At 40.0% G+C, this 24,055-nt stretch overlaps 2 protein-coding genes across 2 annotated transcripts in view; one reads left to right on the top strand and one right to left on the bottom strand.

The window, feature by feature from the left end:
• Positions 1 to 3,265: 3,265 nt before the first annotated feature.
• LOC137432133 (prolyl-tRNA synthetase associated domain-containing protein 1) lies at positions 3,266 to 22,160 on the bottom strand. Its single transcript, XM_068123850.2, has 3 exons — positions 22,046 to 22,160; positions 21,755 to 21,863; positions 3,266 to 4,361 (listed from the first exon to the last, which is right to left on the bottom strand). The coding sequence occupies exons 2-3, from the start codon at positions 21,836 to 21,838 to the stop codon at positions 3,930 to 3,932; spliced, it is 516 nt and encodes a 171-aa protein (XP_067979951.1). The 5' UTR covers positions 21,839 to 21,863; positions 22,046 to 22,160; the 3' UTR covers positions 3,266 to 3,929.
• An 899-nt stretch (positions 22,161 to 23,059) lies between these two features.
• MTIF2 (mitochondrial translational initiation factor 2) overlaps positions 23,060 to 24,055 on the top strand; it is a 113,350-nt gene continuing 112,354 nt past the window's right edge. Inside the window, exons 1-2 of the mRNA XM_068123760.2 lie at positions 23,060 to 23,362; positions 23,722 to 23,868. Coding sequence (XP_067979861.2) covers positions 23,728 to 23,868 — 141 coding nt within the window. The 5' untranslated portion in view covers positions 23,060 to 23,362; positions 23,722 to 23,727. The remainder of the gene's footprint in view (positions 23,363 to 23,721; positions 23,869 to 24,055) is intronic.

The raw sequence follows: 24,055 nt of genomic DNA, 5'->3' as shown, positions 1-24,055 counted from the left end.
GCCATAGGCAATGTGGACGCACCGCTCCAACAAGTCATTAATCAAGCCACTGGCTTCATCTCAGCCTGTTACGGCATAGAGGACAGCAAGGACATGTCACACACAAGGCTGCTTGTATGGGGGGAAAAGAATGGAAAAGGTCATACGTCTGCACCAAACCTGGCTGCTCTTCCGCCAACGAGAGAAGCATTTATTGAAAATGTGAAGAGGGCCCACTTTCAGGCAATTTTGTGGGGAACCCTCAATGTAAATCCTCCGCCAGCTCTGAATCCAGAAGAATTTGGATGGAAGAAAGACACAATCAACAGGTCACTGAGCCCAACCAATCTACCAGAAAAATGCCAAACTTGCCCCAGACTACATTTTGGAAATGATCAGATGCGGCTGCAAAAGTGAACCCCTTTGTAACTCCAAGAGATGCAGTTGTCAGGTTAAAGGCTTAGCTTGCACAATGTTTTGTGCATGTTTCAGGGTAGGATGCTCAAGCCCCAAGTAGCCTGAACTAGGCCATCAGAATGCCAGTGTTTCTAATTCTACCATGTATTGTAGGACATGAAACAGCACACTACAATCTGTCAGTAGGTTTCAGAACTTGTCCTTGCTCGTTTCAAATTTTGGACAGGGACACGTTTTGGGCCACCCTGTAGTACATAAACGTGATTTGATACATGTTTATTGTAGGTTGGTAGATAAGGGTTAAGAAGGGTTCAAAATTCCTCATAGTCACTGTGACATTATTCTGTAGATTTCTCTCTTCATTTACTCTGGTCTACAAAATGTCGATTTCTAAAGCGTGTAATCAGAATTGTGGAAATTCACTGATTTGGAACAGCTAGAAAAGGATTAATTGTTTCAAATTTGAATCATATTTGATTGTACATTAAGTACTGTGTGAATAGATATCAGAGACAGCAAATTTGATGCATTTGATGTGAGTATTCACCATGCAATTATGAGAAGTTCCCATTTTTTCATGATTTGGGCGCATAGGGCATGAAGGGGTTAATATCTTGAGTTGCCCAAGGGATCTCACCGGGCACCCTCCTGAATCTTATTGAGCTACCCCCAGGCTACAAGAAACAGCAGAGAAAAAAAAACTTTATCCGACAAAACCAGGTTCGACCCCACGGCTCCCGGACTATAACCGCTTCATACTCCAGGTCTGAATCTCTAAAGTCTAAACTCTAAACGATGACAGTTCAGTTCACCTTCATTTTCGTGCCAGATTTGCATATTGTTGTACCGGTGCCATGGTTGCTCACTCTCCCCGAAGTGGTGTAGCCTGGGTTTGAATCCACACCCAGCTATAAACTGCCATCCTGGTGTTGCACAGGAAGGGTGATTCATTAATGTGTGTGCCATCTCTCGGATGGACGTTAAACGGTGTCCCGTCTGCTTGCATTAGTTGGTGGACGTTAAAAATCACATGGTGTCCTTCGTGAAGAGTAGGCGAGATATCTCCAGCGTCCTGAACAAATTAATAATTCCTGCCCTATCTACTGCTGGGAAAGGGATGGCAAATCGGCCAGCATGACCCCAGGCCAAGAACATTCTTCGGTGGAACCAATGCTCCTTACCACAGAGTATGGTACATCGGATCGGACCAGGGTTGCATGATGGCCTCAATGTAGCACACTCATCTCTAAGCTGTCTAGTCTGGGTTTGAATCCCGTCCCAGCTATAAACGCATTCTGGGGTTTGGCAAGCACGGTGAGGCATCAGTGTATACCGTCTCTCAGATGGACCTTAAACTGGCTCTCCCGTCTGCTGGCATTAGTTAGTGGAGCCTGGTGTTGGATTAACGGTCAACGTGGCTGGCTTTATACACTACATCACCCCCTTCTAATTTGTGGATTCGGCTGTTTCAGCCACACCCATTGATGACAGGTATATATAATCCAGCACACAACCATGCAATATCCACAGACAAACATTGGCAGTAGAATGGGCCGTACTGAAGAGCTCAGTGACTTTCAACATGGCACCGTCATAGAATGCCACCTTTCCAACAAGTCAGGACGTCAAATTTCTGCCCTGCTAGAGCTGCCCCGGTCAGCTGTAGTGCTGTTATTGTGAAGTGAAACGTCTAGGATCAACAACAGCTCAGCCGCGAAGTGGTAGGCCACACAAGCTTACAGAACGGGACCGCCGAGTGCTGAAGCACGTAGCGTATAAAAATCGTCTGTCCTCAGATGCAACACTCAATACCGAGTTCAAAACTGCCTCTAGAAGCAACCTCAGCACAACAACTGTTCGTCGGGGACTTCATGAAATCGGTTTCCATGGCCGAGCAGCCGCACACAAGCCTAGGATCACCATGCGCAATGCCAAGTGTCGGCTGGAGTGGTGTAAAGCTCGCCGCCATTGGACTCTTGAGCAGTGGAAAGGCGTTAACTGGAGTGATGAATCACGCTTCACCATTTGGCAGTCTGAAGGACGAATCTGGCTTTGGTGGATGCCAGGAGAACGCTACCTGCCCAAATGCATAGTGCCAACTGTAAAGTTTGGTGGAGGAGGAATAATGGTCTGGGGCTGTTTTTCATTGTTGGGGCTTGGCCCCTTTGTTCCAGTGAAGGGAAATCTTAACACTATAGCATACAATGACATTCTAGATTATTGTGCTTCCAACTTTGTGGCAATGGTTTGGGGAAGGCCCTATCCTGTTTCAGCATGACAATGCCCCCGTGCACAAAGCGAAGTCCATACAGAAATGGTTTGTCGAGATCGGTGTGGAAGAACTTGACTGGCGTGCACAGAGCCCTGACGTCAACCCCATCGAACACCTTTGGGATGAATTGGAATGCCGATTACGAGCCAGGCCTAATCCCCCAACATCAGTGCCCGACCTCACTAATGCTTTCGTGGCTGAATGGAAGCAGATCCCCGCAGCAATGTTCCAACATCTAGTGGAAAGCCTTCCCAGAAGAGTGGAGGCTGTTACAGCAGAAAGGGGGGGGGGGGGGGGGACCAACTCCATATTAATGCCCATGATTTTGGAATCAGATGTCCGATGTTCGGGTGTTCGCACACTTTCGGTCATGTCGTGTATCTTAGGGTCCTGAGTTTGAGCCCCTGCCATTCCAATGAATTAACACCAGGTGGGTTGACTCAGAATGTCATCCTTCCGAGGTCAGCAAAATGAGTATCAGCTGTCTGGTAATGTGGGGGGGGGGGGGGGGGGGGAGGGGACGGGACTGCATCAGCGGCACATCCGCACCCCTAGAAAATGATGCCAACCAGCAGACACATGCAGCACGCAGAATAATGATTGTTGCACCATAACGTTTCACTAAGCACAACACAATATAACACGACGTAGTTCACTGTGCCTTTATCACAAACTGGGATAACAAAATATAACAGGCAAGGACAGAGACAACGATACTAGTTCAGTTTATACGAGTTCAGGAACTTCACTGCAAGTGGCCGAGACAGGTGTTCATAAAAACCACGAGATAGAAAAACATGCTTTAAGTCGTGCGCGTTTATCTTCGACCCAAAATTTGAAAAACAATGAACATGCACTTCCATCGCAGTGAGGTTGTACATCGTCATATTTACAATCACATAATGCTGAACATGTGCCATTAATGTAACATTGGAAACACCCCCTGAACAAAACATGGAAAGCCAGACTTTATTAGGACGACAGTCGGTAAGTGTAGGTCGACAAAATAAGGACGTTGAACTGTCACAATCAAATGTTGAGAAGGTTGTTCCAATTCCTTTTTCTTATGGCAGTGAGCATACCCCTATCAACATCTGGAGAACATTTGTTGCCAATGAATAAAAGGCCTGTTGACCTCTATATTTTGCATAATGACATCTGAATTGTTGTGGTATATCCTCGCAGTTAAGGGAAACTGAATGGACCAGGCCACAGAAGCACATTCCCAAGATGTTTTTCCATCCTTCCTCATGGGTGCCGTTCATTTTCCAAAATCAATCACAATAGGTTCGTGGCCTGTAGCTTGCACAAATTGCAAAAAATCTCTACATTCCAGGCCCAGAGTTGCACTGTTAGTCATCGGGTGGAAGTGCAGTCGTGTGGAAGGGTCTTTAAGGAATGTTGCATCAAGAACAAGTGTTACCTGGCTTTCAGTGTCCTTGAAAAGAGCCAGTGGTGAGACACAGCCTTTGCCTATACAAAGTGTTTCCAGCATGGTTGTGTCATCAGCGAAACGCAAGGCACCGCTACCCATTCCAAGCTGCTTGGAGAGCTCATTGAGATTTATGGGACGATCGTGTCGACAGGACACCAGCCACAGACCCTTTTTCTTCTTGTCACGAAGGAAGAGATTTTTAGCATGTATTCCAGAAAGATGACTCACATGTGGCATCATTTCCTCCACAGTGAATACCTGAAAAGTACATGATGACAAATGTTAGTACGTTAATCAACATTTAATACACAGCATCTATACTGTACTACAAAAGTGAATTTGTATATTTGTATACAGTACTTTTTTGTTCATATATGCTTCAAAAACTAAAAATCTACTGAACCAAATCCAACCACATTTTGCATGTTGCCCAAGGGTACCCCATGTATGGTTTCTGTCTGGGTATCAAAACTGGGGGAGGAGGTTCAAAGTGGAAGGAAGACCTCAATTCCATCTATATAAATGTGTATCATATAGCACCACCTAGTGGTAGCCAGTATTACATCAAATCATTTTAATATAAAGAAAGTTTAAACAACTTTAAGAATATGCATTAAGGTGATGTTGAAATATACACAACAACACAACAGGCATTTTAAGGCCATTTTCCCTGTAAAGGCAGGGGTTAGCCTTGCGGTCCCCATGCCAATGTTCTCCATTTTGCCCTATTTTCTGCATCTCCCCTTGTTAACCCCCCCCCCCCCCCCACCCCCCGTCCCCCTTGCCCACATTTCCTCTTCGACCATCTTTAGCCAAGTCTTTCTCGGTCTTCCCCGTCCTCTACTTCCTTCTACATTCATTTCCATCACTCTTCTCAACCAGTCACTTTCATCCTTCCTCAACACATGACCAAACCATCTCAACCTGTTTCTCTTCACAGCATCCATGGCAGGCTCTATTCCCATCATCTTTCGCAATTCATCATTTGTCTTCCTCTCTCTCTCAACGATACTCCACACATCCACCGAACCATTCGCATTTCCACCCTTTCCAGCCTTCGTTGCTGCTCTACGTTCATTACCCATGTCTCACTCCCATAAATCATAACACTTCTCACACATGCAGCATACACCTTTCCCTTCAGCTTCAACGACACTCCCCTCCTTGTCAGCACGCCACTCAGTTCCCGAAACTTCTTCCATGCACATCTCACTCGAGCAACCGTTGCCGAGTCTGATCCACCTTCTCCATTCAGCATGTCTCCGAGGTAACAAAATGTTTTCACACCTTCCAACTTCACGCCATCTCCAAGATCCAACTCAACATTTCCTCCATCTGCACCTCCCTCTGTGCACACCTTACACTTGAATGTAGCTGCCACACTGGTTAATGACCCTCTCAAACCACTACATTTTTGATGAACCCACTCAACGCACATTGTACATTGAATGGAATTCACTCCAACACCCTTCCTGCACACAGCACACGGCCACTTCCCAGTTCTTTTCACCTCACCACATGCTTTATCACTTGCCATCACCTTCGTTTTTCCGATATTCACCTTCAGACCTTTTGTCTCCATACATTCCTTCCACTTGTTCATCTTCTCCTTCAGTCCATCCATACTTTCTGCAATCAACACCAGATCATCTGCATACAACAACTCCCATGGTAAACCCTCCTTTACGTTCTGAGCCAGCACCTCCATCACAGCTACAAATAGTAGTGGACTTAGTACCGACTCCTGATGCACTCCCACCTTCACCTCAAACTCACCACTGTTCCCGTCCTTCGTCCTTACAGCTGTGCGCGCTCTTTTGTGCATTGCCATCACGACTCTGATCAACCATTCCTCCACTCCTAACTTCCTCAATGCCCATGTCACTACTTCACGTGGAACCCTATCGAATGCTTTCTCCAGATCAACAAACCCAAGAAACAACTTCTTCCTCTTCTCCATATACTTCTCCTGCAACTGCCTCACAATAAAGAGCGCGTCTGTCGTTGCTCTTCCTGGCATAAATCCAAACTGCATTTCGTCAATCTTCACTTTATTCCTTATCCTCCTCTCCAACACCCTTTCCAATACCTTCATTCCATGCTCCAATAACCTTATCGCTCGATACGAGCCACAGTCCAGAGGGTCACCTTTCCCCTTGTATAGAGAGACGAGGGTACTCAGTTCCCAATCCACTGGAATGCGGCCTTCTTTCACCACCAATTGCAGATATATCTGTCATTCTCTTCACACCCCAATTTCCCGCTGCCTTCAACATATCTCCCACAACTCCCGTCGGCCCTCCCGCTTTTCTACTCTTCATTGCTTTTATCGCTTCCTCAACTTCCTTCTCGGTTATCTTCTCTGCCGGTCCTAAAACTGGGTTACTCTCTCTGTTGCCATCCCATTCATTCTCTGCATTCAACAGTATTTCCATATATCTCTTCCATCTTCCTTTAATTCCATCTGGGTCCGCAACGATTTGTCCCACTTCATCCTTCCAGCAACTCACCCCCATCACATCACACCTCTCTTTCGCTATCTGCTTTGCTAACCTGAATACCGCTTTCTGACCCTCTTCCGAATCCAAGCGTTCTCCGAACATTTTCCTACATGCCTCCTGTGCCTTTGCCACCTCTTTCTTTGCAGCCTTATAACTTTCATGCTCTGCCTTTTCTGCCCCCATACCCTTCGCCTTCTGCCACTCCTTGAACTTCTTCCTCTTCTCGTCAATCTTCTTTCCAAGTTCATCATCCCACCACCATGTTTCCGAGTGCCTCGGTGGTCCTTTTGTCCATCCACATACCTCACCAACGGCTCCCAACAGACTATCTTTCATTGACATCCAACCACTTTCAAGCTAAACCACATCATACTCTACCATACTCAGCCTCGCTTTGAATGCCTCCCTCACTGTCACCTCTTTCAACCTCCACACCTTCATTCTTGGTTGGTACTTCACCCGCCGAGCTCTCCTCGCACCTTTCACCCTTATGTCGCAGACAACCAAGTGGTGCTGTGAAACAGCCTCCTCCCCCGGGATCACCTTTGTGTCCCGGAGGTGCCCCCTATCTCGCCTATGCACCAGCAGGTAGTCAACGGTTGTCGTCGACCCACCTGACGTGTATGTAACAAGCTTATTATCCTCTTTCTGGAACTGAGTATTACAAATCAACAAATCAGCTCCATCAGCAAACTCCAAAATCCTTTCACCTTCTCCATTTCTCACACCATATCCGTAACCCCCATGAACTCCCTCAAAACCGTCCATACTCCTTCCCACATGTCCATTTAGGTCTCCTCCTACCACAACAACTTCCTCATCTTTCACGTTTGCCATTAGCTTCTCCATAGCACACCATAACTTTTCCTTCTCTTCATCGCTCCGACCAACCTGCGGAGCATATCCCGAGATGATGTTCACCAAGAGCTTTCCAATCATCATTTTCACCATCATCAACCTTTCACTCACTCTTGTCACACTCACCACACTGTCTACAAACTCCTCAGAAAACAGGACACCAACACCATTCACGCCCTCCGGGCACCCTTGCCACACAAACTTGTATTTCTGTCCCTGCCTACCCTTCAACATTCTCACACCACTTCCCTTCCATCTCGTCTCCTGCACACAACATATGTCCACTCTTCTTCTGACCAATACTTCCACCACTTCTCCTGATCTCCCTGTCATTGTCCCTACATTCCATGTCCCAAACCACAGAAACCAATCTCCACGTCGGGCATTAGACGTTTCGTCGTCATAAATGGAATGATTTCCACCCTTTTGATGTTGAAATATGAGTGAGAAAAATTCAAAATTTTCAAAACATTTCATTTTAAACACTAATTTTAAGTGGAGGTTCAAAACAAAGCAACCAACACCGAGTGTCTCAGTGAAGCGGACATGATTTTTGCTCACACCATATAAAAAGCAGCAAGGATGGTATGTGGAGATAATTATGTTAGCTGACTTCCAAGCAGATGACCTCAGGCAAATTATTGACCTCAGACAGAGTGAATAGAGCAGTATGTGATGATTGTGATGCACAACATGCCATCCTTCGATTAAACACGTCAGCAAAGCGATGGGTAAAAATACCTCGTACTTTTATAATTTCAGAGATTTTTATGCCTCCGCCGACAGTCGCTGGAGACATTATGTTTTCAGGTTGTCCGTCCGGCCGTCTGTACGGGCTAAACCTCGTTTTTTCTCAGCAACCATATGTCCGATCGAGATAAAACTTTCAGGGTAGGAGTGACACCCATGCAGAATGTTTTTATGATGATTGTCATGTTATAGGTCACGTGGTATGGCAGCCATCTTGGATTAAAAGCAAATATTCAAAAATGTATTTCTCGGAAACCGGTGAATGGAAAAATTTGAAACTTGGCACATTGTCAAGTACTCCCAATGGGGAACAAAAGCATGATAATGATGACATCATAGGTGAGTTCTTAGGGTTAGTATGAAAAGTAGTATGAACCACCTTTAGAGGCCATTTTTCCCCGCAGAGCAGGGGTTGGCCTTTTACTGGCACCATGGTCCCCTTTTTTGAAGCAATGTTTTATGGCTGGATACCCTTCCTGCCGCCAACCCTGTTGGTCACCTCTTGCTACACAGGGAATTACTAGTGAACTGGTCCTCAATTTGCCGACGTCAGAAGGATGACAGGCTGAGTCAACCCCCCTGGTGTTAATTCAGCGATCGACCGGGATTTGAACCCAGGATCCAAAGATCCCAAGCCGGCACCCTAAACGCTAAGCCAACACCAGGCTATCATAGGTGAAGTGGTATACCAGCCAAAAATGTTTTAATTGAATTCCTTATCCTAAAAATCTGAAATTGCATGCACATGATCTATGACCCATTTGTATTAAAATATTAAATTTATGACATCATAGGTCACATGGTTTGGCAGCCATATTGGATTGAAGGAAAATATTAAATAATTATATCTATGAAACCGCTCACGCTATTGATGCGAAATTTTACAAATATCATCTAACAGCACTGTTGCATATAGTTTGAAAATGATGATGTCATAGGTCACGTGGTTTGGCAGCCATTTTGGATAGAAAAACTAACCTTATCCGATCAATACGAAACTTCACAAACGTGATCCCCTACCCATACATATTGTTAAGTTTGTAGGGGGTAGGCAGTGATTACCTTAGTCCAGGTAGAATTGCATCGGTAGTGTGCTCCGACTGTCATGAAGAAGAAGAAACCCCATGTATCATAAGTAGGAAATTCGTTTAGACCGGATGTCGTGTAAGCGCGTATCTTCGTTCCCATCACGAGGGGTGGGGTTATGTTAATTAGTTAGGGATTATGGGAATTAATCCCCTGTATGTAATGGCCTTCGTTATTTTTCCTCTGTTCCTTATGATAAAGCAGCACACACACAGAAAGAAATCGCGCATTTATAACGAAATAAAACCAACCGGAAACAGGACATTGAGCATTACCGCCGATACCACCGACCTGGTGATCACAAAGACCGGCAATGTCCGTAAGGCCACGCCCCGAAGAGCAAGGACTGCTAAGATGGGACTATGGGAATGGTGGAGCAGGCACGGATGACGTCAGAGCCTTGAGTATAAAAGAACACTCTCCCCAACATTTTGGCCTCTTGAAGGAGGGGCATTCATTGAGACGCCACAATTTTATCTCTCTTGACTTGCTCTCATCTTCTGGCTTTGGTGGTGAACGGTCACGATTTCATATTTCGCTCTGCTTTGGGATTTCACGGCGAGTGGTCAGAGTTCATAGCGCCCCTGCATGAGGGGAATTCATTGACGAGCGGGGGCGAGTGGAATGGGTGCGGCCTGCTGACTTCGCGCTCGGCGGTGAGACGCGGACTGCACAGGAGGCCGAGTTCCCACTCACGGCAGTGCAGCCTGTGGTTCCCGCACAAGGACAACGTGGAGGCCTGTGACGAACCGGGACGATTCCTGACGAGGTTCAAGAGCCGCTCAGAGCTAAGTGCCCATAAACTAACGCATTTATTTTCAGTTACTTTTCCCTTTGTCTGTATTTGAGTCTGTATGGGGACGTCCCGTTTTAAAATCTTATTTTGCCGTGTTTTATTTTGTTACCGGCATGCTTCAATAAAGCCGGTATTTTTGTACATTTTAATTCCGTGTCGGGTTTGAGTTGATCATTGCAGGTTCAAAGACGTCGGGTGGAAACTGCCAAGGTAAGTTGGTCATTCTCCTTTCCCTCGCGTGTAAAGAATACCGTCATCATTGGATTGAACGCCTTGGAGTTAAAACTCGTTTTGTCATCCGTGTCCCCTGTGGTGTTCACTACAGGGTAGGCACACGACAATATACAGAGTGATGGCATCTACCCATTGTGGGACTATGCGGAGGGATATTGGCAACACAGTCACATTGTTCTAGTTTTTTTAATGGAATCCTTCAAATGGACTAACAGGCATATTTCCCTGCTCCCCAGTCTACTCCACGCCTAATCCCATTCACCCCCCTCTCCACCATAAAGGTGTACAAAACCTTCATCCAGTGTCATGGAATAGGGCTCCCCACTGATCGTGGAATCTAAATCTCTCTGAATCATAGGAATCCCACATCAGGAAACTGAGTTTTTAGGGTCTGCCTCTTCCTCAACATAAGCAGGTTGGTGGTTGTTTTACTGGCTTTATTCTGGTCTTACTCTTAATACACCCTCACCCATCCAGCCAGTCCCTGCTCCTCCAGGTCACAAGTCTTCTGCCAGAAACCTTTCCTTGTTGCCCTCTCCAAATTTAAACTCAGCACTCACCTCCATTCTTTCATAACTCTTCTTTTCTCACCAAGCAGAACTATCTCGCGTCTCGAGTTTTTACCTTCATAATTTTTTAACTGATTCCCATTCTCATTGTCTCCTCATTGAGGAGACCTCATTGAGGAATGAGGAGACCTCATTGTCTCCATTTCTACGACTGAACTTTACCCATGACTACCCACAATGACTTTGTTCCCATCATTATCCTGCCAGTTCTCTCCTTGTGCTCTGGTGCATGACTGTTGTCCCAGTTTTCTCTTTGCCCCATTTTGTCTGGTTAGCCATTAAACCTTGTTGTTCTAAGATCTTTCACAAGCCTCGCACCTGTGTTTATTTTTCAAAAGCTTCAATAATTTCAGAGATTTTAGTGCATCTCCAGTAGTGATGTCACCAGATATTTTTCAGTTGGTTCACCAGATACTTTATTGTATTAAAATCTATTGAACAACCCAGTATTACTGCAATGTGATCTACTATATAAGAGAGCCGTTGGTCTGTCTGTCTGTGTGTCTGTCGCCATTTTTCTCAGAGATGGCTGAACGGATCTTCGTCAAACTTTCAGAGGTTCATTAGTGAGTGCCTGGGAGTGTTTTAGGCAAAAAAAAATAAAAAAAATAAATAAATTTAAAGTTCGTTTTTTTCGATTAAAAAAAATCAAATATAAAAATCGCTCCATCGTTCCTAAGCCTTTTTGATTACCTTCGCAAAAGCGGAAGGTTATGTTTTGATCGCTGTGTATTTATTTGTATGTCTGTGTGTGTGTGTGTGTGTATGTTATTCGCATAACTCAAAAAGTATTCAACCGATTCGCATGAAATTTGGTGGGATGATAGGTTATTATCCGGGAACCATTTGATTAGATTTTGGAATCGATCGGGTCAAAGGTCAAGGTCAAGGTCATGAAAAGGTCAAAATCGTCTTTTTACCATAGCGCGGTCAATTTGTGTCCAATTTGTATGAAACTAATGCCAAAATGCTTTGCTACACAGATCTTGTAGTCTTTTATTTTGGCAACAAAAGTAGCTGCGGCGAAGGTATGTGCTCTACCGAGTGCCCGTTCTAGTTAATGACAGTTATAATTATATACAAGTACACAATACACATTCACATAAATAAATACAAAACAATTCGCAAACATTTGAACACAAATGAATCAAACAATTCCGGAAGTTTTCGAAGTTGGTGGGAAGACTTCTTCATCTTCTTCTTAGTTTATAGATTGTTATTTACAGTATTTACAGTATTTATTATTTATTATTACTGATTTGACATTTGTGATGGATTCTGATTTCGATGTAATTGCTTTTCCATTATATTTGCCCTCATTTCAAATATGTTAATGTTTCTTTTTCGCTTGAGCAACGCCGGGTACTCCAGCTATAAACACAAAGACAACTTTGTCTGGGGGGATGAGGGGGGGGTAACATAGACTATGTGGCCGCGGCCTCATGCGGGGGTGTGGGGAACCGGGAGAAGGGCGTAAATTCTCCTTGTAAATGTGCACCGTGTAGCGCGTGGCTGAGGATATGAAAATTTCCTTTTTTACTTGGGAATTCCTTCACCTTTTTTACCTTCGTCCACTGAGGTTATGAAGAACTCTTTGCAGGGGAAATTTTTTCCTCCTTTCCAACCCCACCTCTCTCCCCCAAACAGAGAAGCATGTCAAAGCCACACCCCCACCCCCCAAAAAGATGTAGATGGAGTACATCTTACCCCCTCCCTCTCCCCTCCCTCCCCCTTCCACTCCCCCCATTCCCTTCCTCACCCCTCCCTCTCCTGCCTCCTCCCTCCTCCTCCCCCCTCCTCCCTCCAACTCCCCCCCAGCCCCCGGCAACTCCTATAAGTATGATACACATATATATATACAGTCACGTGAAAAAGTAAGTACACCCCATGTAAAGTTTTGACTTTTTCAACATATTTCAACATGCAGCTATTTGATCTTCATTTCAACAATATTGACAGATAAAGGTGATATAATATAACAAATATCATGAAACATTTACATTTTGTAGTCCATTGTATAATTTAAATAAACATAAATGCAAATTTCGCATGTGAAAAAAGTAAGTACACCCTTGGCTCCAATAGGTGGTATTGCCCCCTTTGGCAGAAACAACCTCAAGTAGGCGTTTCTTATAACTGTCTACCAGTCTCTGACATCGACTGGGAGAAATTTTTGCCCACTCCTCCATGCAGAATTCTTTCAGCTGTGCGATGTTTGAGGGGTTTCTTGCATGCACAGCTCGTTTCAAATCCCCCCACAACATCTCGATGGCATTTAGATCCAGGCTTTGACTTGGCCATTCCAGAACCCTCCATTTCTTTCTTTTCAGCCATTTCTTGGTGGATTTACTGGTATGTTTAAGGTCATTGTCATGTTGCAAGGTCCACCTTCGGTTGAGCTTCAACTTTCTGACAGATGGCCTCACATTATCCTCAAGCACCCACTGGTACAATGAAGAATTAATAGTGGATTCTATGATGGTGAGCTGCCTCAGCCCTGATGCAGCAAAGCTGCACCAAACCATAATATTTCCACCACCATGCTTTACAGTTATCAGGTTCTTGTGGTCAAATGCTGTCTTTGGTTTCGCCAAACATGTCTTCTGGTACTGTGGCCAAATAGCTCTACCTTTGACTCATCTGTCCAGAGCACATTGTTCCAGAAGTGCTGGTCTTTGCCGTGATGTTCTTTCTGGACAGCAAAGGTTTCCTCCTGGCACACCTCCCATGTAGATCAAATTTGTGCAGCCTCTTTCTAATGGTAGACTCGTGCACTTTGACATCAACAGTGACAAGAGCTACCTGTAGGTTCCGTGATGACATTCTGGCGTTCTTAGAGACTTCTTTCAGCATATTGCGGCCTGCTCTCGGGCTGAACTTGCTGGGGTGGCCTGGCCTGAACAAGTTGGTAGTTGTTTGGAATCTTCTCCACTTGTAGATGATCTTCCAGACAGTCGAAAAATTGATTTCAAATTGTTTGGAGATCTTTTTAAATCCCTTCCCAGACTCGTAGGCATCTATAACCTTCTTTCTGAAGGCCTCAGAAAGCTCTTTTGATCTAGGCATGGTGACGCCGCACACTTCAACAACAAAGAGCAAACCAAACTAAATGTCTGAGGTTTAAATGAGGCAGGTTCCTCCAAGATCCTCTCTGATGGTGTTCTAATCATTTGCACCTGAGCTGGTGCACCTGATTCTAATTTTAGGTATTTGAAGTAGTGATAAATGTTGGGGTGTACTTACTTTTTCCCATGCAAAATTTGCATTTATGTTTATTTAAATTATACAATGGACTACAAAATGTAAATGTTTCATGATATTTGTTGTATTATATCACCTTTATCTTTCAATATTGTTGAAATGAAGATCAAATAGCTGTATGTTGAAATATGTTGAAAAAGTCAAAACTTTACATGGGGTGTACTTACTTTTTCACATGACTGTATGTGAATTTTTTTTAAAGTTGAATATAGATCCCTGGTGCCTAAATTTACACTCAACAATAAATAATAATACGAGTTCCCTTACAAGGAACTTTAATGCAGGAGGAGGCACACCAAAGCCTATGAAAGTGTTGCCAACCTATGGTTGTTTGTCTGTGCTCTACACCTTTAAATGCTGAGCATCAAGTCAAGCAAGGAAGCAACACGAATCATTCCCCTGTGCACGTGAAGCGAAAAGTGGGGTTAAGCATTTACTTCATGTCTGTCCATTCGTCTTATTAGTTTGTGATGGAGGAACAGCTCATTTAAATTGAACGTTATATTTTGAACACGAATCAGGACATGAATAGGACAAGTGTTTTGTTTTATCATATATTGCCTCCGAATTCAACCTCATCACACAGAGGAGTGAAGTAGTTTGTTTTTTTCACTCTGTCTGCCTGCTGGCAGTCAAACAAAATTTTAAATCATTCCAAACAGGAAACTTACTGTTTTTAAGGACGTCATAAAGGATACCAACAACAAGCACGAAGAACTAATGTAACGTGCTAGATAAGGTGATCTAATCTAATACATAATGGGTAAAATGGCGGTAAATCCGGAATTAATATATTTATACACTTTTTAACCTCTAAGCCTTTATTCAAATGGAATTACATATTTCAACAGTGTAGAAAACAAATCAGATTCATAATGCCTCCAATAACCATGCAATGTAATCGATATATAGCATTAGAGAACATGGCATGTGCTTTGGGGTAAAGAAGAGGCGGCCAATATGGGTATGTACCAATCATCTCCATCAACTCGTCTTTATTGCCGCAATCAACAACATTGCCAGTAGGCTACATTCTTGTATCAACTTTATCATCATTATTATTACTAGGACGTGCCCGTACGTGGGTGCCCGTTCCTTGCCAAAAAAAAAAAAAAAAATGTCTTCGCCCATGCCCATGGGCGTGCCCGTAAGTGCGTGATGTGACCGTACAATGAATGTATCGTCCCGACGCCGCAGCTCGGATGGCGCTGCAGTTAATCGGGCCTGTATCGGCAGAGTTATTATAAACGTGTACTACAATCGATCGTACCTTACAACAATCAACACAGATTGCAACGTCAAATAAATGAATACGTTCTCAAATGTGCCGTCCGAGGCAGCGTCTGCTCGCCACGTTCAGCATCAGTACGTCGTCACTATGACTATCCGTAAGTCCGGAAGTGACGTCCTCATTTGACTGTCCGGAAGGTCGCATATCGCAGTTACGATGAATCGCAAATTAGTTTTAATTAGTTTTAAAACATAGTTTAACGCCAACATAGCGCCAGCATAGTTTGCCAACGTGAAATAAATGAATACGCTCTCAAATGTGCCGTCCGAGGCAGAGTCTGTTCGCCACGTTCGGCACACGTGATAGCTCGCTGCTCTCTGATTGGTTGAATCGTTTTTTGGACATAGCTCGGTAACTACTTCTCCGATTAATATGAAACCTTGAAAAGGCACATCCTCAGGTCCCCAGCAATATACCTGGCAAGTTTCAAGTATATCGGACCCGTGGTTGTCGAGAAACAGCGGTCACAGACAAACACACAGACACACAGACATACACACACACACACACACAGAGATTACTGGAATTATAGATAGATTAAAGGTAAATTTCATGATCTTAATAAGTCAAGAAAATAAACTTAATTTTGTTCTTCATACAGGAAAATGGGCCTGATATTGGCTTAACGGTTAAAGTAGCTGGCTTAAGATCTACGGGTCCTGAGTTTGAGCCCCTGTCGTGCCGCTAAATAACTAACACCAGGTGGGTTGACTCAACCTGTCCTCCTTCCGAGGTCGGCAAGGTAACAGGGGGCACTGCATCAGCGGCACAGTTGCGCTCTCAGCAATGCCAACTGCAGCTACAATTTGCATCCCATACAAAATAATAACTCCAGAAAACAAACTTTATTTTATGTTCCTAATACAGGAAAATAATACTTTATTTCATGTTCTTAATACAGGAAAATAATACAGGAAAATAATATTATTTTGTGTTAGTTTTCCCAATTTCAGCTTTAGTCTCCAGCATTCTCAGGTTTGGACTCCCGCATAACATTCGCGTTTGCACGACGTTCATTGTGACGTCTTCTTACGCCGAGCAACGGTACCCGCCCTACGGGCGGGGCTTCAATTGGGAGGCCCAAATGAAAAGGCTAAATATCGGAAATTGAAGGCTTTTTTTCTTTTAAACGATTTATATAAACATCCGTTAAATCTCGATCGGTGCAGTCGTTTGTGCGGCACCCGGGAAAATAACGTCATGCGGGAGCAAGTATCAGCGGGATGTGGCAGTGTGGGAGTCCACGTTTGCACCGATCGCTGCACCGTGTGCCGCACAGACGGCTGCATCGATCGCTGCACCGTGTGCCGCACAAACGACTGCACGGCTGCATCGATCGGATGTGGCATGAAGGAGGAACTGCCCTTCGGCATGAAGGAGGATCAGATCTAACAGATCGCTGTCTCCATCGATCTTGCCAAGGCCGTAACACCTATCGGCTCAAAATCCTTTTAACTGTTGATTTGGTACAGTTACACGTATCGGGAATTTGGTACAGATATCGGGAGTACATACGACAGCGATTGTGAACACGATTATCGATCACGATTCACGATCACGATCATCACAATCATAGTGTATCGATCACGATTTGAAACACGATGGAATAATATTTACTGATATGAACAGTGATGTGGCTTTTATTGAAATTCTCTAGATACTGTTTAGATTTTGATGATTTGCGTGTGATATGATTCAACGGATGTTTATAAGAATCGTTTAAAATAAAAAAAGCCTTCAATTTCTGATATTTTGCCATCGCCATATGCAGATTCGCCACGGACCCACGATCGATGTTTCTCTACGTGAATGTACCCGTTTGTTTGAGAACAGGTACGTTTTTCATGGAAGTCCTTCAGGAACTTGCTGTCCATGTCTGACGTGCGACTGAAGGTGCTACAGGAATGTGGAATTTATTGGTTTCATGCTTTAGCATTCACCGTATCTGCATTGCCTGTTTGCTTCTGGCCTCCCACCCGTGTGTTAGCACGGGTATTTCTCTAGTGGTAGTAAATTCATTCAAAAATAACTAAAAATGTCGGGACGGGCCCCGGGAAGGTTATAGGCTAGGTGGCGAGGCCGGTCGAGGCCGCTGCGGCCGGGCTGGGCCCATTTCGCAATTAAAAGCCGAGCTGAATTATAGCAGTCAATCTTCTACGGCCGTGAGTAAAAGCTGAATTATAGTCGTAAATTCATTCAAAAAGAACCCGGGCAACGCCGGGTGCATTCAGCTAGTGTTTTTAATGCAGGAAAATAATACTTTATTTTATGTTCTTAATACAGGAAAATAATACTTTATTTTATGTTCTTAATACAGGAAAATAATACTTTATTTTATGTTCTTCATACAGGAAAATAATACTTTATTTTATGTTCTTACTGCAGGAAAATAATACTTTATTTTATGTTCTTAATACAAGAAAATAATACTTTATTTTATGTTCTTAATACAAGAAAATAATACTTTATTTTATGTTCTTACTACAGGAAAATAATACTTTATTTTATGTTCTTAATACAGGAAAATAATACTTTATTTTATGTTCTTAATATATGAAAATAATACTTTATCTTATGTTCTTACAACAGGAAAATAATACTTTATTTTATGTTCTTAATACAGGAAAATAATACTTTATTTTATGTTCTTAATACAAGAAAATAATACTTTATTTATGTTCTTACTACAGGAAAATAATACTTTATTTTATGTTCTTAATACAGGAAAATAATACTTTATTTTATGTTCTTAATACATGAAAATAATACTTTATGTTATGTTCTTACTACAGGAAAATAATACTTTATTTTATGTTCTTAATACAGGAAAATAATACTTTATTTTATGTTCTTAATACAGGAAAATAATACTTTATTTTATGTTCTTAATACAGGAAAATAATACTTTATTTTATGTTCTTAATACAGGAAAATAATACTTTATTTTATGTTCTTACTACAGGAAAATAATACTTTATTTTATGTTCTTAATACAGGAAAATAATACTTTATTTGATGTTCTTAATACATGAAAATAATACTTTATCTTATGTTCTTACTACAGGAAAATAATACTTTATTTTATGTTCTTAATACAGGAAAATAATACTTTATTTTATGTTCTTAATACAGGAAAATAATACTTTATTTTATGTTCTTAATACAGGAAAATAATACTTTATTTTATGTTCTTACTACAGGAAAATAATACTTTATTTTATGTTCTTACTACAGGAAAATAATACTTTATTTTATGTTCTTACTACAGGAAAATAATACTTTATTTTATGTTCTTACTACAGGAAAATAATACTTTATTTTATGTTCTTACTACAGGAAAATAATACTTTATTTTATGTTCTTAATACAGAAAAATAATACTTTATTTTATGTTCTTACCACAGGAAAATAATACTTTATTTTATGTTCTTACTACAGGAAAATAATACTTTATTTTATGTTCTTACTACAGGAAAATAATACTTTATTTGATGTTCTTAATACATGAAAATAATACTTTATCTTATGTTCTTACTACAGGAAAATAATACTTTATTTTATGTTCTTAATACAGGAAAATAATACTTTATTTTATGTCCTTAATACAGGAAAATAATACTTTATTTTATGTTCTTAATACAGGAAAATAATACTTTATTTTATGTTCTTACTACAGGAAAATAATACTTTATTTTATGTTCTTAATACAGGAAAATAATACTTTATTTTATGTTCTTACTACAGGAAAATAATACTTTATTTTATGTTCTTACTACAGGAAAATAATACTTTATTTTATGTTCTTACTACAGGAAAATAATACTTTATTTGATGTTCTTAATACATGAAAATAATACTTTATCTTATGTTCTTACTACAGGAAAATAATACTTTATTTTATGTTCTTAATACAGGAAAATAATACTTTATTTTATGTCCTTAATACAGGAAAATAATACTTTATTTTATGTTCTTAATACAGGAAAATAATACTTTATTTTATGTTCTTACTACAGGAAAATAATACTTTATTTTATGTTCTTAATACAGGAAAATAATACTTTATTTTATGTTCTTAATACAGGAAAATAATACTTTATTTTATGTTCTTAATACAGGAAAATAATACTTTATTTTATGTTCTTAATACAGGAAAATAATACTTTATTTTATGTTCTTAATACAGGAAAATAATACTTTATTTTATGTTCTTAATACAGGAAAATAATACTTTATTTTATGTTCTTACTACAGGAAAATAATACTTTATTTTATGTTCTTACTACAGGAAAATAATACTTTATTTTATGTTCTTACTACAGGAAAATAATACTTTATTTTATGTTCTTAATACAGAAAAATAATACTTTATTTTATGTTCTTAATACAGGAAAATAATACTTTATTTTATGTTCTTACTACAGGAAAATAATACTTTATTTTATGTTCTTAATACAGGAAAATAATACTTTATTTTATGTTCTTACTACAGGAAAATAATACTTTATTTTATGTTCTTACTACAGGAAAATAATACTTTATTTTATGTTCTTAATACAGGAAAATAATACTTTATTTTATGTTCTTACTACAGGAAAATAATACTTTATTTTATGTTCTTAATACAGGAAAATAATACTTTATTTTATGTTCTTAATACAGGAAAATAATACTTTATTTTATGTTCTTACTACAGGAAAATAATACTTTATTTTATGTTCTTAATACAGGAAAATAATACTTTATTTTATGTTCTTACTACAGGAAAATAATACTTTATTTTATGTTCTTACTACAGGAAAATAATACTTTATTTTATGTTCTTAATACAGGAAAATAATACTTTATTTTATGTTCTTAATACAGGAAAATAATACTTTATTTTATGTTCTTAATACAGGAAAATAATACTTTATTTTATGTTCTTACTACAGGAAAATAATACTTTATTTTATGTTCTTAATACAGGAAAATAATACTTTATTTTATGTTCTTACTGCAGGAAAATAATACTTTATTTTATGTTCTTAATACAGAAAAATAATACTTTATTTTATGTTCTTACTACAGGAAAATAATACTTTATTTTATGTTCTTACTACAGGAAAATAATACTTTATTTTATGTTCTTACTACAGGAAAATAATACTTTATTTTATGTTCTTAATACAGGAAAATAATACTTTATTTTATGTTCTTACTACAGGAAAATAATACTTTATTTTATGTTCTTACTACAGGAAAATAATACTTTATTTTATGTTCTTAATACAGGAAAATAATACTTTATTTTATGTTCTTAATACAGGAAAATAATACTTTATTTTATGTTCTTACTACAGGAAAATAATACTTTATTTTATGTTCTTAATACAGGAAAATAATACTTTATTTTATGTTCTTAATACAGGAAAATAATACTTTATTTTATGTTCTTAATACAGGAAAATAATACTTTATTTTATGTTCTTACTACAGGAAAATAATACTTTATTTTATGTTCTTACTACAGGAAAATAATACTTTATTTTATGTTCTTAATACAGGAAAATAATACTTTATTTTATGTTCTTACTACAGGAAAATAATACTTTATTTTATGTTCTTAATACAGGAAAATAATACTTTATCTTATGTTCTTAATACAGGAAAATAATACTTTATTTTATGTTCTTAATACAGAAAAAATAATACTTTATTTTATGTTCTTAATACAGAAAAAATAATACTTTATTTTATGTTCTTAATACAGGAAAATAATACTTTATTTTATGTTCTTAATACAGGAAAATAATACTTTATCTTATGTTCTTAATACAGGAAAATAATACTTTATTTTATGTTCTTAATACAGAAAAATAATACTTTATTTTATGTTCTTAATACAGGAAAATAATACTTTATTTTATGTTCTTACTACAGGAAAATAATACTTTATTTTATGTTCTTAATACAGGAAAATAATACTTCATTTCATGTTCTTAATACAGGAAAATAATACTTCATTTCATGTTCTTAATACAGGAAAATAATACTTTATTTTATGTTGCTAATAACTCTTTTATTTGTTAATAACTCTATAACTCTTTTATACCCCTAAGTTTGTAGATTTGCAGTTAACGGGGATTTTAAAGAATGTAACCCCACGAACGACAAGGCCCTCCTGTATAAAGTTAAACATCGCGGGGTAAACGTGTTCTATGAATCGTTGTTTGGGGTTCGAACCACCAACCTTCCAGAACTCAGAGCAGAAGCTCCAACCTTTACAGAACCGAGTATGTCTAACGAACACGTCAATGACCCACCTCGGGATGTTCGGTGCATTCAAACTCGATGTTTAGCTTGGTTAGAAAATTTTCACACTCTTGTCGTAGTACACCTGACGCCATAATATGGTACCGTAGTATTAAACACCTGTGTTACGTACAAATGATCGTACAGGAGTCAGATTACGGCAATGGCATCCGCGTACAATGCTCTACAGTCTACATAATGCAAGCACACTTAGTAGTTAAAAAGGCAGTAAAGGAAGGAAAAGCCGGAAATTGCTTCTGACAATGAAGCTTAAAATAAAAGGCCTGAAGACGTATACTCACTCATACCACCTGTAGTTATATTTCTTTAACCTCGAGTTATATAGAGATTATTTTTTAACCTCATCACAACAGAGAGTTAAGTTGGATGATGATAATGACGAAGCCTATGGCTCTGGATATTACACTTACAGTAGGCATGAATTTGTTTTAAGCACGTTAAAAGTACGAGACATGGAAATTACAAACCAAATCTCTTTTTTTATTTAAAACAGAGTCAATATTTATATTAAACAATATAATTCATAAAATCTACTATATTTTTCCCGTTATTATTTTCCTGTTCCTTCTGCCTTGCTTTTGTTTTTAAGCTGTGCATGCAATCCATGTGTGCATTTTCTGTAGTTGGCGCCAGCTCCGGCACAATTTTTTAGGTAGTTTTAGGTTTTCGGTAAAGGATCATTATCGGGACATTTTTTTTTTTTTTACTTTCTGTCTCACTCAAACTACAACTACAAAACCAACTTTAATCTATCTTTCTCACAGTGTTGTGTTCAGCTGAGGGCTTTCTTAGAGAGGTGATGGGCGGGGGAAGGGGCGGCTAAGGTTACCTGCTAAATAGGAAAGTAGCAGCGGTTCACAAGATATCACATGCAAATTCAAGGTGACGGGGTGAGAATGCAAATGTTAATCACAGTCTCTCCAGATATATGCCCTGTGATACACTGCCAGTAGTACTAATCCAATCAGATGAATTTCTCCCATACTTGAACCAAGGAGGGAGCTCAACACCCCTGAGATCTCCACACTCCTCCCCCCCCCCCCCCCCCACACTCCCCCTGGTTGCATCAATTTGTCCAGGTACAAGTGTGCTTTCTACCAAATCTGAAGAGGGGCCACAAACGGAAACAATAGAGGAAGGATCTCACAAACAAACGTCATACACTTTTCTTCTCTTTATTTAAGGCCTGGCCTCGATGAGGGCCATATAGTCCATGCCTAGGGCGAGAGCCTCCAACGTCCAACATAAATAAATAAATTAAAATTATTCTTTATAAATGAGGGCGTGAGCCGTGAAGCGTCACAACCGGAAGTGACGTAAACAATATGGTAGCGTCCACACTCCTGGATAATACATTATGAAATGGTTGAATTTTGCCGGTGTCGGCACGGATGGACGATATTTCGTCACATTTTGTATTTGGCTTGCATAACGCAACGAGTGTTCTATTTCGATTGTATTGGGATAATTTCAGTGCAATACAATAATACCAGAGCATCAAATGCTACAATAGTGCGATTCTTTTTGGGGTCCCTCGAGGTGTGATCATTTACCTGTGATACACCTGATCAATTAAACACAACTGTGAACTGAAAAAGGTACGATGTTCGCATACTGTTTATTCGAATTTAACGTGATTAAGAAACATGATGTTTGACTTCTTGAACTCGTTCGTCTTGCTATACTGTACGTGTACTAAAACCTGTACACCTCTGACCTCATGGGAGCTGAATTTACACTTCCAAGTCTGAAAAATACGTGTAGGACATTTTGACAAGATAAAGGACCGTTTTGGCGAACAGTCATTCGAATGTACTGTATATACTGTATGTTATAATGCTGATGAATATATTATAAGGTAGGTTTGAGGGAATCGGCCAAGCTGCACATTGCCATTGCATTAGTGAGGTTATATACCTGTTTTGGTACATTCATCAAGAGTGATTCCGTTTTGCAGAGCACGATGCAGGCACACGTCGTGCGTTTATTGTGCCTCGTGCGGCGGCGCGTACCTGATTTCCTGGCATTTCAACAATGGCATTGGATGCCGGGCTCATACTCTGCACCTCACCTGTGCTGCGTTCGGTTTGTGGCGGTGTCAAAGGTATGGTTTATGCTAGTTCTTGCCAAGATCATTCTTGTGCTTTATGCAGTGTCACTTTACCGGGGCCCTGTTCCGTTAGCAAGCGGCTTGCTTGATCCGAACCACGCAAGCAATCATCTAACGGAACAGAGCGCTCGGTACCGCTTAACAACATGGCGGTCTCCATGGAAACGGTTACAATGCTCTC

The sequence above is a fragment of the Myxine glutinosa genome, chromosome 1, assembly GCF_964187855.1.
Source record: "Myxine glutinosa chromosome 1, kmMyxGlut1.1, whole genome shotgun sequence".
Classification (NCBI taxonomy): Eukaryota; Metazoa; Chordata; class Myxini; order Myxiniformes; family Myxinidae; genus Myxine; species Myxine glutinosa.
Note: the sequence above shows the minus strand (reverse complement) of the source record. Positions and strands in the feature narration are given on the sequence as shown.